General features: G+C 43.3%; 1 protein-coding gene and 1 long non-coding RNA gene across 6 annotated transcripts in view; one reads left to right on the top strand and one right to left on the bottom strand.

Moving 5' to 3' along the window:
* The first annotated feature begins 680 nt into the window (after positions 1-680).
* LOC139040370 (uncharacterized) lies at positions 681-5,431 on the top strand. Its single transcript, XR_011494792.1, has 2 exons — positions 681-1,852; positions 4,489-5,431. It is a non-coding gene; the product is annotated as an uncharacterized lncRNA (long non-coding RNA).
* The window catches only part of PDE4B (phosphodiesterase 4B), a 494,697-nt gene continuing 483,627 nt past the window's right edge, over positions 5,002-16,071 (bottom strand). For all 5 annotated transcript variants that reach the window (XM_014853006.3, XM_070486513.1, XM_014853008.3 and 2 more), the window contains 6 exons: positions 15,815-15,979; positions 13,846-13,945; positions 11,717-11,871; positions 11,479-11,601; positions 10,580-10,762; positions 5,002-7,286 (listed from right to left, as the gene is read on the bottom strand). In XM_014853006.3, the coding sequence (XP_014708492.3) occupies positions 6,921-7,286; positions 10,580-10,762; positions 11,479-11,601; positions 11,717-11,871; positions 13,846-13,945; positions 15,815-15,979 (1,092 nt within the window). In that variant the 3' untranslated portion in view covers positions 5,002-6,920. The remainder of the gene's footprint in view (positions 7,287-10,579; positions 10,763-11,478; positions 11,602-11,716; positions 11,872-13,845; positions 13,946-15,814; positions 15,980-16,071) is intronic.

Raw genomic sequence — 16,071 nt, 5'->3', positions numbered from 1 at the left:
CCATAAGGAAACATTTGTGCTTTGCTCCTCACTCATCTCCTTACTCACTACAAAGTTTATAAGTGAGCTTCCCATTTTTACTGGGGGACGATATAACAAGATGGAGAAAGGCTCTTACATCTGAATTGCTCTTGTGTATATTTGCACAAAATACCTATTGAGAAGATTTTTGGTTTGGAAAAGTAGATTCCTCCAAATCATGCTCCACCAACAAGAGGAATGCTAACCATAGTGCAAAAGCCAGGAAAAATCACTGGTTTTGCTCCTGAGAGGGAGGTTCAATGAATTGGAGGATAGAGTGAAAAGGAGAAAGAGGGAATGAGGTAGCTGTGTGGTGGCAGAAAGCAGCGTGAGATTGATCATGACTCCCGAAGATCCCCTGTAGTGTCAATGAAATTCTATAACAACATAAAATGCTTGGTGTGGGCAGATTTCTTGAGGAACCGACAGAGGGGATGACATCTGGGGTTGGGATGAGTTGGGTAAAACAGAGTTAGCCCACATGGACTCAGGGGCCAAGTGGATGGGGACCCCGACCACTGCCAGACTGAGGGCTCTCAGGAACTCTGCCCTGAACTTCGGACTCATACCTCTACGTGCCTCCTCCACATCTCCACTTGAATGGCCAGAATCACTCCAAAGTAAAGTGTCCCCCACCAAAATCTGTTCCTGTCCAAATGCTCCCCATAATAGGAAATGCTCCCGCCATCCAACGGGCTGCCCAGGCCACATCCTTGGGATCTTTCTCGCGCCTTTTCCTGTGCTCCCATTTTCAAATCCATCACCACGTCCCCAAATCTTCCACCTCTCAACACCCCTTCCACCACTAGTCTCCTCAAGTTCCTGTCCCTTCAGGACACCGTTGCAGTAGTTCCTCGCTGGTCTCCCTGGCTGTGCACATGCCTCAGGGTTTATTGTCCTTGCAGAGTCATCTTTTAGAAATGTAGGTCTGATCACGTCAGTCCCCTGCTTAAAACTGTCCAGTGACTTCCCAAGTCCTTACGTGAGCCTAACGATGCCCTGTGACCTGGCTGCCAACCTTACTTCCTCCTCCTCCTCCTCCTCACCTGGCCTTCTTGCTGCTCCCTGAGGGGATTTGAACTGGGGTCTGTTCACCCTCAGAGCCCAAGCTCCTGACCCCTGGGCTCTGTGTGTCCTACTCCGCTGAGGTCCTGTCCCTCTTGACCCTGACCCCTCTGTGTGGCACCTCACTACACCAAGGAGATAATCCTATGTTTGAAGAACCCAGAAACACCTTAAGAAAACAAGAATGCTTTGGTATAAAGCGTTAGACTTTTTATGACTGGATAGTTCCTGTGCAATCACACAGCCCATTCCCCCGATTTTAGAGAGGGGTTTGAGGTGAGGACAGGTTGAATGGGTGTCTAAGGCCCCCAGATTCCACAACGTCACAGAAGGAGCCCTGTGCTGGGAACCAGGAAACCTTCTGGTGAGTAACCATGTTACGGTCTGAACTGTTTCACCCCCTCAAATTTACATGTTGACGTCCTAACCCCCAGCACCTCAGAATGTGACTTTATTTGGAAATAGGGTCCTTGTGGATGTAATTAGTTAAAATGAAGTCACACCGGACGGAGTAGGGTGGGCCCTTAACCCAACCTGACTGTTGTCCTTATAAAAAGGGGACATTTGAACACAAGCACGCACAGAGAGCACACCATGTGAACGTGGACGCAGAGTTCAGGCGCCGCACTGACGAGCCAAGGATGCCAAAGATTGCCAGCACACCGCCCTGAGCGAGGCGAGAGGCACGGTCAGATCCTCCGTCACGGCCCTCGGAAGGAACTGGCTCTGACGCCACCATGACCTTGGACTCCTAGCCTCCAGGACGGTGAGACAATAGGCTTCTGTTGTTTATCCTGCCCGGCGTGTGGCACTTGGTGACAGCAGCCCCAGGACACTAACACATTGTGCAATATCAGGCAGGTCACTGGCCATTTCTGAGCCTCAGTTTCTTTATTTATAAAAGGAAAGATCTCTGAGGAACCTTTGGTTCTAAAATTTTATGGCTTATCATTCCAGGGCTCAGAGACCAACATCTTTTTTGGTTTGGAAAGCCTTGGGCCTGAGGTTGCATTTCACCCCTTGCACAAAACCATCTGGCTCGGTTCAGTTTGACAAATGTGTATTTGTTCCAGATATTGGATTGAGCACTGAAAATTCGACAGGGAATAAGATCCAGCTTCTGACTTCAATGAGTCATAGTCTTTTAGAAAAGATAAAAACCTAACTTAAACATATAGTGGTAGGTGTTAATAATTATAATATTTCTTAGTACTTCATATACATCAACTCATGTAATTCTCACATAACCCTCTGTAAGCTAGGTATTATTGTAATTATCCCCATTTTTCAGATGATAAAGTTGAGGCACAGAGGTGTTGAGTGACTTGCCCAACGTCACACAGCTAGTTAGTGGCAAAGTAGAGGCTGTTCAAGTAAGAGTCCTTATCCCAACCGTGGGGGTCAAGGAAGCTTCCTGTAGGAGGTCACCTGATCTGAGTCTTGAGGGATGTGGGAGATAACCAGGTTGGAGAACTCTTGGTAAAGGGTACAGGGTGCACAGAGCACGGGTTTGTGAATGGAATTTGCCAGCCATCCTGCCCCATCTTGGTTCACAGGTTTTAAGGCTCATATGGTCATCTATTTGATCATTCGTTTAGACATGGGGCTCAGAAAGGCAGCAACGAAATGGTGGGGAAAGGCCTGGGTTTATCATCCCCGTTTGACGGATTCGTAATCCCCATTTTACTGAAGCCCAGAGAGTAGAGGACTTCTCTAAGGTTGTACAGTCAATAAATGGAAACCTTAGGATTTGAACCCAGGCCACGGGGCCCCAGCATCCGTGCAATAAACCACCGTCTTTCACTTGGAGTCCATCAGGCTTCTTTCAGTGGACCGAGAATTACCATGACCTCCAACTTATTTATATCGAAATAAACCTGTGGAAACACGCCAGGGAAATGCCATCCTGCGCGAGTGCATGCACGTGTGTGGGTACTTCTCTCTAACGCTGACAGTTCCTGAGTCTATAAATCAGCCTTAGGCTCCCATGTGTTTTGTTAAGTACCAAGCTATCCGCCTTAGCCTTGGCAAAGACGCTGTAATAATTTCTGCTTCTGCAGTAGCTCCCTACCGTCAGGAGCACTGCCATGCCATCAGAGCTTGGAGGGTGGTTACACTTACGGTCTATGGAACCAGAGGATTAACTTCTGGGTTGACCTTTACTGTGGTTTTCCCGAGAACATATTATGATTTTGTGCTCTGGAAGGCAACAACAGCAGATTGCCAGGTCTTGGAATGCAACTCTGTATTACCCATCTCTGGTCCCTACTCTCATCTCTGTACCTGAACCAGTGCCTGGCCATGGTAGTACAAAATGTCTGTACATAGTTGGTGTAAAAGAAAGCTGATAGAGTGTGAATATTTGTGTCCCCTCCAAAATTCATAGGTTGAAATCCTAACTCTTAAAAACGACAGTATTAGGAGGTGGGGCCTTTGGGAGGGGCTGAAGTCATGAGGGTGGAGCCTTCGTGAATGGGGTTAGTGCCTTTAAAAGGAGAGTCTAGAGAGATCTCTACCTCCTTCCACCGCACAAGGACACAGCAATGAGGCACCTGCTGTGAACTAGGAAGTGGACCCTACCAGAACGTGACCATGCTGGTGCCTTAATCTCAGACTTCTAGCCTCCAGAACTGTGAGAAATGTGTTTCTGTTGTTTTTAAGCCACTCAGTCTGTAGCAGCCTGAACAGACTAAGACAAAAGCCTCAGCTACAAGCACACTTCTGTCTCCTGGGACAGTGGTTCTCCATTCAGATTACACATTAGAATTACCTGGGGAGTATTCAAAAAATCCCATCCCCAGGGCTCCACTCAAGACCAATTCAAGCAGAAATCTGGGGTGAGGATGGGGCCCAAACATCAATATTTTTTAGACTATTTATTCCCTAGGTGACTCCCCTTTTGCAGTAAGGGTTAAGAACCACTGCTCCATAGAAACAGACCTGCAAATATTATAAATAATTATAGCTGTAGACATTTTAAAAGTCAGCCGTGTGGCTGCTCTAACCAATTCACTTCTGTCACTTAATCTGTCAAAGCTCAGAGGTGGCAGGTGCAGCCAGAAGTCAGGGATGCTGGCGAAGTGCTACAAACGTCAGCTCTGCGACCAGCAGGCCAGCTGGTTCTGCAGTGCTGGCTCATCTTCCATCATCTTTGTGAAGAAATTCAGCAATGTCGGTTTATTGAGCAGCTCTTCCAGAGCAGACCTTCTGACTGCTTCAGAAACCACTTCCCTGTGGTTAAGATAGCATGGGCCAGCCACTGGTTCTCACTTGCAGCTTTACCACCACACACACACATCCCCTCACACACAGGCACACAGTTCTCAGGATAAATTTTTTTTAAAAGCTGACTTTAAGATTTCAACAAAGCATTTAGACATTTTGCTTACAATATTTCCGTAGTTCTTTCCAGAAAGAAAAGCATAACCATATGCTCAACAGGAGACCCCACGGATCGTTGGGAAGACCACGAGCATCCACCAGCGCTCTGTGGATCGTGCTTCAACATGACTCTTCGGACCTCAGATTCTTCAGGCGTCAAATGATTGATGGGACCAACTGACCCCATTAAGCTAACGTTCTGTGATTCTATGATTCACTTTTCTAGAGGACCCAGCCAAGTTGGAGATTCCCTTTATTTATCTAGTAGATTAAACTCTTCAGTTTCTTAAAGGGGATTTGTTTGTTTTTCTTCCCAACCTCCCGCCCCGCACTACTGAGCTCGGCAGACAGCGGCTGAGAGAATGTGAGACGTTCCCAGCCAGGGCACTTCTTGGACACAGATTCTGAAACTTCAGTGGTGATTTGGCGAGGCAGAGTGGTTGGGTTTCTTTGTGGCGTATGGCAGGAGAGACGAGAAAAAAAGGTCTGCTTTGGATACGTCAGAACCAACCACAAAATAATTGGGCCTACAGCCTAATCTAATCATGCTTTCGTTTATTCACCTCATATAAAAGTCTCTGAAGAATGCATTTGAGCACAATATATAATAATAATACTATAACATACATGGTGAGAAACTTTTGAAAACAATCAAATGTCCACCTGAATAGCAGTGTTCACAGACATACAAACCCATTGGTCATGCACATTTGTGCCGTTTTTTTTAACTACTGAGTCACAAGGCTGAAACTGAAAGCGTGAAATACATTTTACAAATTGAGACTGAAGGCAGTAGGAAGCCTAACAAGTGTCACCGGAAGCTTCACATTTGCACAATTTAGTACATCAGTTCACATTTTATTATAAAATTCACATTGTTTTATTGTTTTCTTTTGTAATTAATTGGAACATGACGTTCCTGCCCAACGGCAGGCGGGGGGCTTTCTCGTCGAAGTCAGTAGTTGGGGAACACTCAAAGAGCCGCCTGGGAGCAAATGTAGTGTTGCTTTTTAAACCGAAGCTGCAGCGATAGCAGAACCCAGTTGTCGCCCAACTCCTGCACACGCAGACGCGGATGGAACGTGGGCCAAGACTACAGTGCCCTGCCCATCCCCCTAACAAACTATACAAAAGGAAAAGCTCAGCATAAACCATTTAGTATCTAATGTGAGAATCCTGTTTCCAAAACCGGTTCATAAAGGGGTTGCGTGGGATTAGCAACTCAGACGGGGGCAAGGGCAGGGCCTCTGAAGAAAAGCCCAGCGACTCCTCACTGGCGAGGGGCCGCGTGTCTCTCCTAAGCGACGTCCAGGTTATATAATACACAATACAAAACATTACGAGAAAAGTCGCAACTCTTAGGCAGAGTTTTCTACACAAATTTAACACCACCATTGGCAGGCAATGTTAGATATATAAATTAATAACTTACAAAACATTACATTATATACATGAAGTAATAAATACACGGTTATAAACAGAATGGAGGTGTCAGGGCAGAAGGCAGTGCAAGAGAGAGATGGCAGCATGAAGTTGGCAAGGGCGTCATCAGTCAAGGGGGGTGGGGTGGGGGGCGAGGAGGGGTCGGGGATGTGCGCTCCCGGGGCCCGGGGGCCAGCCACGCGGGGTGCACTGCCTCATCAAGGTGAATTTACACTGACTGTTATTGTGAACAAGACAACTACCCTTCCTGCCCCTTAGTTTGTTCAACTTTATTCTGTTTACAGCAAAACAGTGAAACTCTAGAGGAGAAAAAATTACTGTTCAGAGCAGGCAGACAGAGGCAACAAGTTGGATGGGACGCCGGGGGGAAGGAAGTGGAGTGCGGTTAGAAGCGTAGCCTTTCTATTTGCAAAAGTCGCTGTAGTAAAGTGAAAGATATTGCCCAAGAGAGAAGGAAGACCGTGTTCTTTCCTTTTTTGGTTTCCCCAGAAAGAGTCAAAAAAGTTCATGTCAACTTTGAATGCTTATCTGTGTAGAAGTTGATACTAAACTCTAGGTATTCAACAGGCATTTTAAAGACGTGAAAATGTTTTACAAAAAAGGCACACAGGTTGGCAGACAAGGGGACAGGTGAGCAGATTTATAAATGACGTTATTAGTCAGTCAGTTCGGTCACTAGGGGGGACAGAGTCCCAAAACTTAGTGCAGAAAAATCTCTCAGTTTTGTGTCTTCCATTTTCAAGCCATGTAGTCATGATCCGAACTTGGCCTCCAGTACCACGTGAAGCTTCAGCTCTCCACCAAGCTTGCAAGCAAGGCAAGTCAACCGTGGAGTTTCCTGAGCTGCTCTTTGCTTCACGGTCTTGCATTCTGGCTCTAAACTCAAGTAACTGGAAAGGCCACATGGCCCTTGTCCCGTGCAGGCCTGGGCCCCCATGTCGGGCTGGCCCTACCAAACAGCTGGCATGCTTGTCAAGGGTGGAATGTTCGTCTCCACATGGACAGGGAGATTATGTGTCGATCGGGAACTTGTCTTCTGTTGCCATGTCTACACCAGTCTCTCCCAGGGAATCCCTGCTTTCTGGATCGATCACACAAAGTGTCTTTGTGCTGCTGAAATAGCTGTGGCCCTCTCCCTCTTTCTCAGGTCCTTCAGAATCCTCCTCTTCGAGGGTCAGTTCAAACTGAAACTTCTCCATGAGGCCCTGGCAGTCTCTGTTCTGCTCGTCCAGGGGTGGGGAGGGGCTCTGGGGTATCATGCTCTGATACCAGTTCCTGTTATCTTCTAATGTATCCAGAATGTCCTGGGCATCAGGCTGTACCAGGTCTGCCCAGGTCTCCCACAGCGGGTGGACAATGTAGTCAATGAAACCAACCTGCAGAAAAATAAGGTGACACATCTGTTATTGTGAGGAGCTCTCGAAAACCAAACAAGCTGCCCTGTTTCCATGTGGAGAAAGAGCAACAAGAAGCCAAGAGAGATCAAAAATAATGGATTCCATTTTTTGAGCATGCACTATATGGTACTCCTGCAGTGCAACACAATATATGAATTACCGCTCTTAATCCCGCCAACTAAGTATTGTTATCCACCATGTACAAAGGAGGAAACTAAGACTCATTGAGAAGAAATATCTTGTCAGAGGTCACAGAGGCAGAGCCAGTTAGTGGTGGAGTTGGGACTCAGTCCCAGCTTTTTCTGATTCCAACTCCTGTGTTCGTCTCACTATAACTGACTGCTTTTCCTTTTACGTGTGCCAGATAAGAAGTCTGGATGTAACCCTGGCTGGGAATGACTTTATCGTTAGTTGGATTCTGTGAGTCATTCTCTGAAGAAGGAAACCCCAGGTCTAACGAATTCTGACTCAACATTCTTTCCCTGGTAACTTTAAAATACGCTGCTGTTCCAAAATGAAGGGGAACTGGCCCCTGACTATTCCGAGATTTCTCAGGTTCTGTGGAATGCTTTCAGTTTGTAGACGAGTTTGGTAAAACATCTGCAAATACTTCAAGCCCCTAAACAAGTAAATATCCCCTCTCTGGACGTGTCTGCAATTGTTTGAGATTCATAGGCACACAGTCATTTCCATCAGGAGAAAGAAGGGAAAATAAAAACAATTAAGCAGTTCCTTTGGTAGTGTTCCTGTGAATAAATAAGAGGATCATGGCTCTGCTACGGTTTGCACAGGGGCTATGCATCCTGCATGAGCTCTCTCTGTGGCCTCATGCTGACCTCTCCATTGTAAGACAAACAGGAAACATTGGGGGTGGGGCAGGTCGAGAGAAAGAATAGGCACCAGTGAATGAGAGAGTGGAATTCCCCTGTATGGTCTGGGGAGCTGGGGAGATGTGGGGTCGGGTTGCAGTGGGAGGCGAGCAAGGACAACTTATATGTACCCATGGGACATTATATACCTATCTTCCCACACTACTGGAAACTTCTCTGAATCAACATTCTGGGTTTTAGCCAGTCATTTAATACATCAAATTTGTACCATACCAAAAAACCTTAGTCATATATGACTCTTTTATATGTCTATCTATCTATCTATCTATCTATCTATCTATACCTATCATCTATTCATCTATCTATCATCTATCTGTCATCTATCTAATCTGTCATCTATCTATCTATCATCTATCTAATCTATCTGTCTATCTATCATCATCTATCTTCTTCTCTCTGGTGCTTCCCTAGCCTTAACAAACAGAATTCACACCAAAGTCAGGGCATCTCTGATCTGCATTGGTTACAAGAACTTGACTGTGGATGATTCAGATATTTCTCTTGCTTCCACCCACTCCTTTTTCCTCCCCTTTACTTCTTTATGTGTGTTTAATGGATTTTTGGGACTATTTTCAAGGTGTTTTCCAGGGACCCGAAAAAACAAGCTCAAGGCAATGGAGAAAATTGAATCAGCTGAACACAGTGCAGTCATTTCCTTTCTTTATTTGTTTGCTGCCGCTAAATGCTCAGCACTTTTTGAAAAGTGGCCTCTAGTTACTTATTTCCTAGGTCCTGGGATGACAAAGGTCTACCAATCCTAAGAGGACCTAGTCAAGGGCTTTACTGTCAGACTACTCAGGCACCAGAGCCCAGCTGTGGGACCGTGACATCACGGCACCTGTCCACAGTGATGGACAGTGAAAAGCTTTGGGGAGAGGGCAGCTGGGTCACTAAGGAGCTGGGGAATTGGACCAACAGAACAGCTCCTTCACCTGATGCGCTGGGGAAATACCTGCTGTGTCCATCTCACAAGGCTGCTTAGATATTCAAATAGGATAATGTATGGGAAAATGTCTGGAAAACCACACAGAACACCATATAAACATAAAACATCACTGTTGTTAATAAAAGGGCCTTATTACTATTTATTTACGTATTTATGTATGCATTTATTTATATCTTATTCTAATTAAGGCTTTAGAGTATTTGAATTGGCCTTAACTTAATGTTATCAAGCATTTTATAACATTACACTTTCGGAGCACTTTCAAAGATTTTTTTTTTTTGAGGAAGAATAGTCCTGAGCTAACATCTGCTGCCAATCCTCCTCTTTTTGCTGAGGAAGACTGGCCCTGAGCTAACATCCGTGCCCATTTCCCTCTACTTTATATGTGGCATGCCTGCCACAGCATGGCTTGACAAGCGGTGCGTAGGTCTGCACCTGGGATCCGAACCAGTGAACCCTGGGCTGCTGAAGCAGAACATGTGAACTTAACCACTGTGCCACTGGGCCAGCCTTTCACAGATTTTTAAACTCATTTAATTGGGTTTCTTTAAGAAGCCACAAAATAATAATTGCAAAATAACTATACATTAATATTATAAGTATATATAAATTGGGGGGAGCAGGTAGTGGAGAAAGAGGATAAATACTAACAAAAAAACCACTCCCAATGTTTTTGTGATAAAGACCTTGGACAGCCTACAGACCCATTCTCAGTCATGACCACCTGGCAGAGCTCACTTGTTGTCCCCCCAGAAATAACATTTCCGCAGGCCCTGAAGGCTTTGTAGGGATTTTGACACTTTTAAGTGCTACGTACTCTGCAGCTCGAGGCATCTGGGGCACTTCAGCATCCCCCTGCCTCCAGGGCATCATCCCCAGTCCTAAGCACTGAATTTGTGGGTTTGCACACAACCAGAAGATGTTCTCAGAGGTGTAGACACAATGTTGGAAGGAGAGCCAGGGCAGGGCTTTGACTACGAAGTAAAAAAGACAGGTGGAAATGAGATTTGCTACCTCTGGTGATGGTGGCAGTGCGCTTGATTATGGACAGAAAGAAAAATAGGGTACAGGAAACAAGGAGGAAGAGTAGAGTGTCTGGATAAAGAGCCGGGAGAAATCTGGAGGGATGAGATGGAGGAGGCAGCAGCATCAAGTTCCATCAGCTGGATTTGCTAAGGTTGCAGACGACTATCTAAACTGTTTGAGGATACACAGTCCAAACTTCGATGGGTTTCTGATGACTGCTCTATCCCCACCTTGTGAAAATGAATGTCATGGAGAGGGCAAATGAGTCATGAGTATAAGGGAACTGAATGGGTAGTTGCTTCCTTACAATATTGTACACGTATTGTGTTAAAAGAAAGGAACTAGATAGAACTCTCCGGTTCTACGATCAGCAGAGCTCACGGAAACTTTGGAAACCTTATGTTAGGTACCTGGGATTTTTCCACAGAAGCTGTGTGCTTATCGCACATTGGGCTAATCTCCATTCCCCTCTCCCGCTCTTTGTCTCCCTGCTGGAAAAACTCCTCCATGATGCGGTCTGTCCATTGCCGATACAATTCCAAGGACTTGGTGGGGTTGCTCAGATCTGCACAGTGGACCATGTTGCGAAGAACCTGAAATCATCAAAATTTTGGAAATCCTGTAAAATTTAGGTGTAAACACTACCAGAACATCTTAACCCTCTTGTACCAGAACACTTGGTACCAACTCAAGAACATTTCAGTTTCCTTTTAATCCTTGGCACATGTGCACCAAAAAAGCAGTATTACAATGGTGTTGGCCAGAGTTGGTTTATATACCATTATAAGAGTCCCAAGAGGGAAATTGTGTGTCTTCTCAGACTGACAGTCATTGAATTTAAAAACAGGAGGGGACATTGGACGTCAGATGCTGCCATCATTTCCTTTCCTCAGTTTGGAAAAAATGCAAAGAATTACTCAAAGGAGATGTTTTCATATTTTCCACTTGTGGAAAGAGGAGACCAGCTGATGGCAATTTGTATAACCAAAACAGACCTAACAAACTTCCAGTCGATGGGACTCAAATCCAAACATGAGCTTTCGAGACCAGTACTCACGTACGCTCTGTTACAAAAAGATTTTGCTATTTATTTTTAGAACTAGGCAATTCAATAAATAGGGCTATGTTTTTTCTCATAAATTAGAGGATAAACTTGAATGTCCATTTTCTTTAGTTTGTTCTTAAGCCCAAAGCTGTAGTAGTAAACTAGGACATGCAAATAAATGAACTTGTTTGTGTTCATTTTTTAATTATTGTTTGGTTTTGTTTGGTTTGGCTTTGTGTTAAATCAAAGGCTTGCATCAAATACCTGGATACGATCAGTATAGTTGTCCAGGAGAAGAACACCTGAACTTGTAACTTTCTTTGTTTCCACCATTGTCTTCAGGTCTGCCAGCAGGCTCATATGTTTGGACATATCAGTTGCTAACACCTAGGGTGAAAACAAAATGAAAACTCTCAATAAACTCAGTTTATCAGAGAGAGTGGAGTTTCTCCTCCTGCCAAGGGAAAAGTAAGTGAGGATCGCAGAGAGGCTGATGTCTCACCATGTCGATAACCATTTTCCTGAGCGTCTGGCGCTGCTTCTTGGTGAGGTTCTGGAAGATGTCACAGTGCTCTTCTTGCAGCAGTTTGAAACCCACGGCAAGGTGATGGTTTTCCAACACAGATTCATCATTATACATCAAAGCAAGTTCCGAATCTAATAAACAAGAAAAAATGAAGATTTAATAAAAACGATTCAAACGTTGGCATTACCTCAATGTGAAATCAGATCTAGTTCTCTCCAAATGATTTCAAGAGCCAAGATCTACGTCTTTTCCCCTGAGAGAAACAATCTCCCTCTAGAAATTGTCAGTTTCTAAGCAAAAAATTCTTCTAGTAGATATTAGTGCATAAACTTTCTCATTGATTAAAATTCATAATATTTTTAAATCGTTTTTCTCCTTCACTTCAGATGAAGAATTTGACATTAAGTAAGGGCATTCCAAAGCAACTAAATCTTATTTTTATCTCAGTTTATAATTTCCTTGTCTTCACATATTTTGTGCTTTGGAAAAGAATAAACTGAGAATGCCACCTCATCAAATGCATTAAGATTTTCAAGCTATTTCACTTTTTTATATGCTCCCCATCTCTGTCAATTGTGAGTTTGGGGTTTTCAAAGAAGATAATGGTGTGAGTGTAAAATTTCACTTTATCCAAATAATGTAACTTTTTGTGCTTTCTATAAATATGGTAACAAAACATTAATTTTTTAGAACAATCTTTATGCAAATTTTCTGCCATATGGCCCAATACACCAGAAACTGCACGATCTGAACCTAAACTACAGCTTCCAGCCTGCCTTTTATACAGAATGACCACAGACATCTTTTATTAGGCAGAGCCCTGGTTGCAATTGAGAATATGGTCATCAAGCTCATGAAGCCCAATTTTCTCTTAATCAAGAATAGTGGCTAACTGACAGCAATATGTTACTAATTGCAGGTGCTGTTACTCATATACCATTGTTTTAACTGTGTGCTTCGAGTTGCATCCTCAGGAATTCCCTCAGTGGAGGAGTATATGAAGTCATTTCAGCACTCTTGTGCTGTTCACTCTGTGATCAAGGGCACATATCTGCAAGCTGGCTTTCTATGTTGTAGTGCTATAGGTGGCTGTAGCAGAAAGACCACTTCCTGTGTGAAGCTAACTGGCCCAAATATGGATTGATTCACGACACCACACTACGCCAGCTGATATAACTCATGCAGACAAGTAGTTGCCCAAAGTTTATGATCTTTCAACAGAAGAACAAGGTAAAAACGCAATGTCCCCCACACTTAGATCACTCAGATATTCTGATGATAAGGAATGACAAGGACTCTTTTACAGCAAGCAGCTCGAACATTTCTATAAATCTATCCACACTTGATGTGAATCATGACCACAACAGGATAACCAACATTCTCAGAAGGAAAGGTACTTAGATTTTCAGCATTTAGAAATAGGGCATTAACTGAGAGAATTCATGAATTTTCTTTAGCATGTATACTAAACATTTTGAGCATGACCAAAGGTTTAAGTATGGCTTGGGATCCTAAGGCTGGACCAGCCCTAAAGGTCAATGAGGTCATCTTCCCTACTACAGACCAATTCATAATCAAACCTATGCAACTGGAAGAAAGTGTGTGGGACCTTTAACGACCCTTCCTCCTGAATTGTGGAAACCTAATCCAGTGCTTTTTTTTGAGTTTTATTTCTGTTTGGATGTTCCCATGCTCAGATCCAACATTTGGTCCTGCTTCCTCAGTAGAGGGACTCTAATGGGTCATCATGCTCTGTGTGAGAGCCCTGCATAATACTGAAAATCATTATCACATTATTCCCAAGCTTTCTTTGTCCTTACTGGATAATTCCACATCTATTACTCTTTCCTCACATATCATATTTTCCAAACATTGAGCACTTTTTATGGCTCCCCTCTGACCCTTTCCAAGTTCTCCATGCAGCTCAAAAATTACGTTGCCAGACTGGACACAGTATCCAGGAAAGGTCTGACCAGTTTGAGTGGAATGAAAGGATTACCTCATTATTACCCTATTTATTATCCATAATGAAAACATTAGGAAGAAAAAAATTAAGCAATGAATCATACAATTATCTCGAATGACTGTTCCAGGGGTGAACTCACTTGTGTTGATGAGAAACTGATTGGAGACTCCGGGATGATCAACGTCATGGATGGCAGCAGCAAAAATGGCGGCCAGGATTTCCAAATCTGTGAAGACGGCCTGCAGAGTAAAAATGAGCGCATTTAATGCCTTGTCCTGTTTGCCTGTCCTGCTTATTCAGTTTCACATTAAAGTATCCCATTTCATCCTTATTGGGAGAAGGATTATATATAATTTTATATATTTATAAATATATAATGATTTATATAACTGATAAATTGATACAATTGATAAATTATATAATTGATTTATATAATGTCTCAACATACTAATTTAATTAAATGTATATTCTGTCCATCATCGTAAGGTCTCTTACGCAAAAGGGATAATGGCCAGAGCCCATGCCCACATCAAGCCTGCAGGCTGAGGCTCAGGAAGCCGCGATGCTCATGGTACGTGATCAGATGGTGACTGATGTTTGTTTCTTGGATAAGTTGTATGGTGGAATGGTGTTACACGACACAAGTCAAAGAAGCAAGTCAGACTGGCTCTGCTCTAAGAAATAACAACCCTCATATGTTTTCAGACTAAGTAACTTAGAGAACAAAGGCCAAATTCCAGATTTCTAAGACTGGCAATAAATTATTTCACAAAGCTAAATTTGTAGTGTGGTCAGCAGCTTTCGCATATTCATTCATTCATCCATTCATTCAATACCTATCCACTAAATGTTTACTACGGACCAGATTTGAGGACACTTCTAAGAAGTGAAACCTAATGTCCCACTGCTCAAGTCCTATATGCCGTGTTATGAAACCCCTCTGCCCCAACTTGCACACAATGATTTAAACTTGGTATTTATTTAGGTGTATATTGCTTCTGGATAAAATGTCTTTCTCTGGCTGAAAGGTCTTTGCTCGGCCTGTGTGATTACTTAAGTCTCCTGATCCAGCTCAGTTTCCACCTCTCCCATGAAGACCCAATCTAATTACTCAAGGACACATTGAACTCTTGCTTCTTGAAACATCTGTGGCAGTCATGGTCAATTTCTGGCCACACAGTAGGTAACAACAGTGGATAGTTGATAAACGGTGTTGTCCTACTCTGTGATACTGACACAGAACATAAAAATAATACTGCTTCCTTCTTTCAGGGGAATAAAACAGCCTTAGCTTCATCTCACTTTCCCAAGTCTTCTTGGATTTTATTACTCAGAAAATATGGAACCCAAGCAATAGAGCTGTAATCAGTTTAATCTTTCTTCACTTTCCACACTGAGCCTGCAGAGCTGGGTCTGGACAGGTCTTGGCCAGTCTTCTCCTGCAGTGAGCCTGCACAGTTTGCAAGGACCTGGATATTACTGCTGTCTGTCAAGGAAGAGCATGGCCTGCCAGGCACGTTGGCTGCTTATATTGGTATTAATCTGTGCAGGAAGCAGTCAGAACCACCTACTAGTGAGATACAAGGCAAGATGGAACTATCCCTCTTTGCTCCAGCATTATGAATTCCTCAGTTCTAGATTCTCAGTTACTTTTCCTTCAACCCATAGAATTAGTTTGATGAAGTCTTAGGAAAATAAGCCTATGGATGCTTAATCCTAACAAGAACTATATAGAACATTTTATGTTATATTTCTGTGCTATCCCACCACAGTGGACAGTTCAGATAAGTACAAGCATACTGAGGATATGCTATATACAAGATGCTCAACTAGACACTACTTAGATACTAGAGACACAATGAAAAATAAAGCACCCTGTTAATTGCTTGATAATTAAATAATGTTTCAATTGTAAGAGATGTAAAAGGAAGGCTACTCTGACATTAGAATGCAAAGTAAGTAGAAACGTCATCCATTTTTATTAACAACCCAAGTGGTATAGGCTACACACAATCATCTAATTACACTATATCTGTAAATATGTTAATGTTGTACGACACTTTTTAAAGAGGATTGGCAGGTATGCAAAGCAGATCATAACTACTCACGTCTAATGCTGGCGTAGAAAGAAGAACATGGGTTGACTGGGCTACATCAGCAGCGTGTAGGCTGTTATGATATGCCACGTCAGAATGGTAATGGTCTTCTAAGGTCATCATGTAGGTTACAAATGTGTCAGATGAGATTTTGAATGTCTTTAGGAGGTCTCTTTCCTACGTAGTAAAATGGATTAGAAAATAAATAAGTGGATGTCCAAAAATGAAGAAAAGTCAAGTCAGAAAATTAAACTGGGATGGAAAAAAAT

This window comes from Equus asinus, chromosome 16 (genome assembly GCF_041296235.1).
Source record: "Equus asinus isolate D_3611 breed Donkey chromosome 16, EquAss-T2T_v2, whole genome shotgun sequence".
NCBI lineage: Eukaryota > Metazoa > Chordata > Mammalia > Perissodactyla > Equidae > Equus > Equus asinus.
This window is presented reverse-complemented; position numbering and strand designations above follow the sequence as displayed.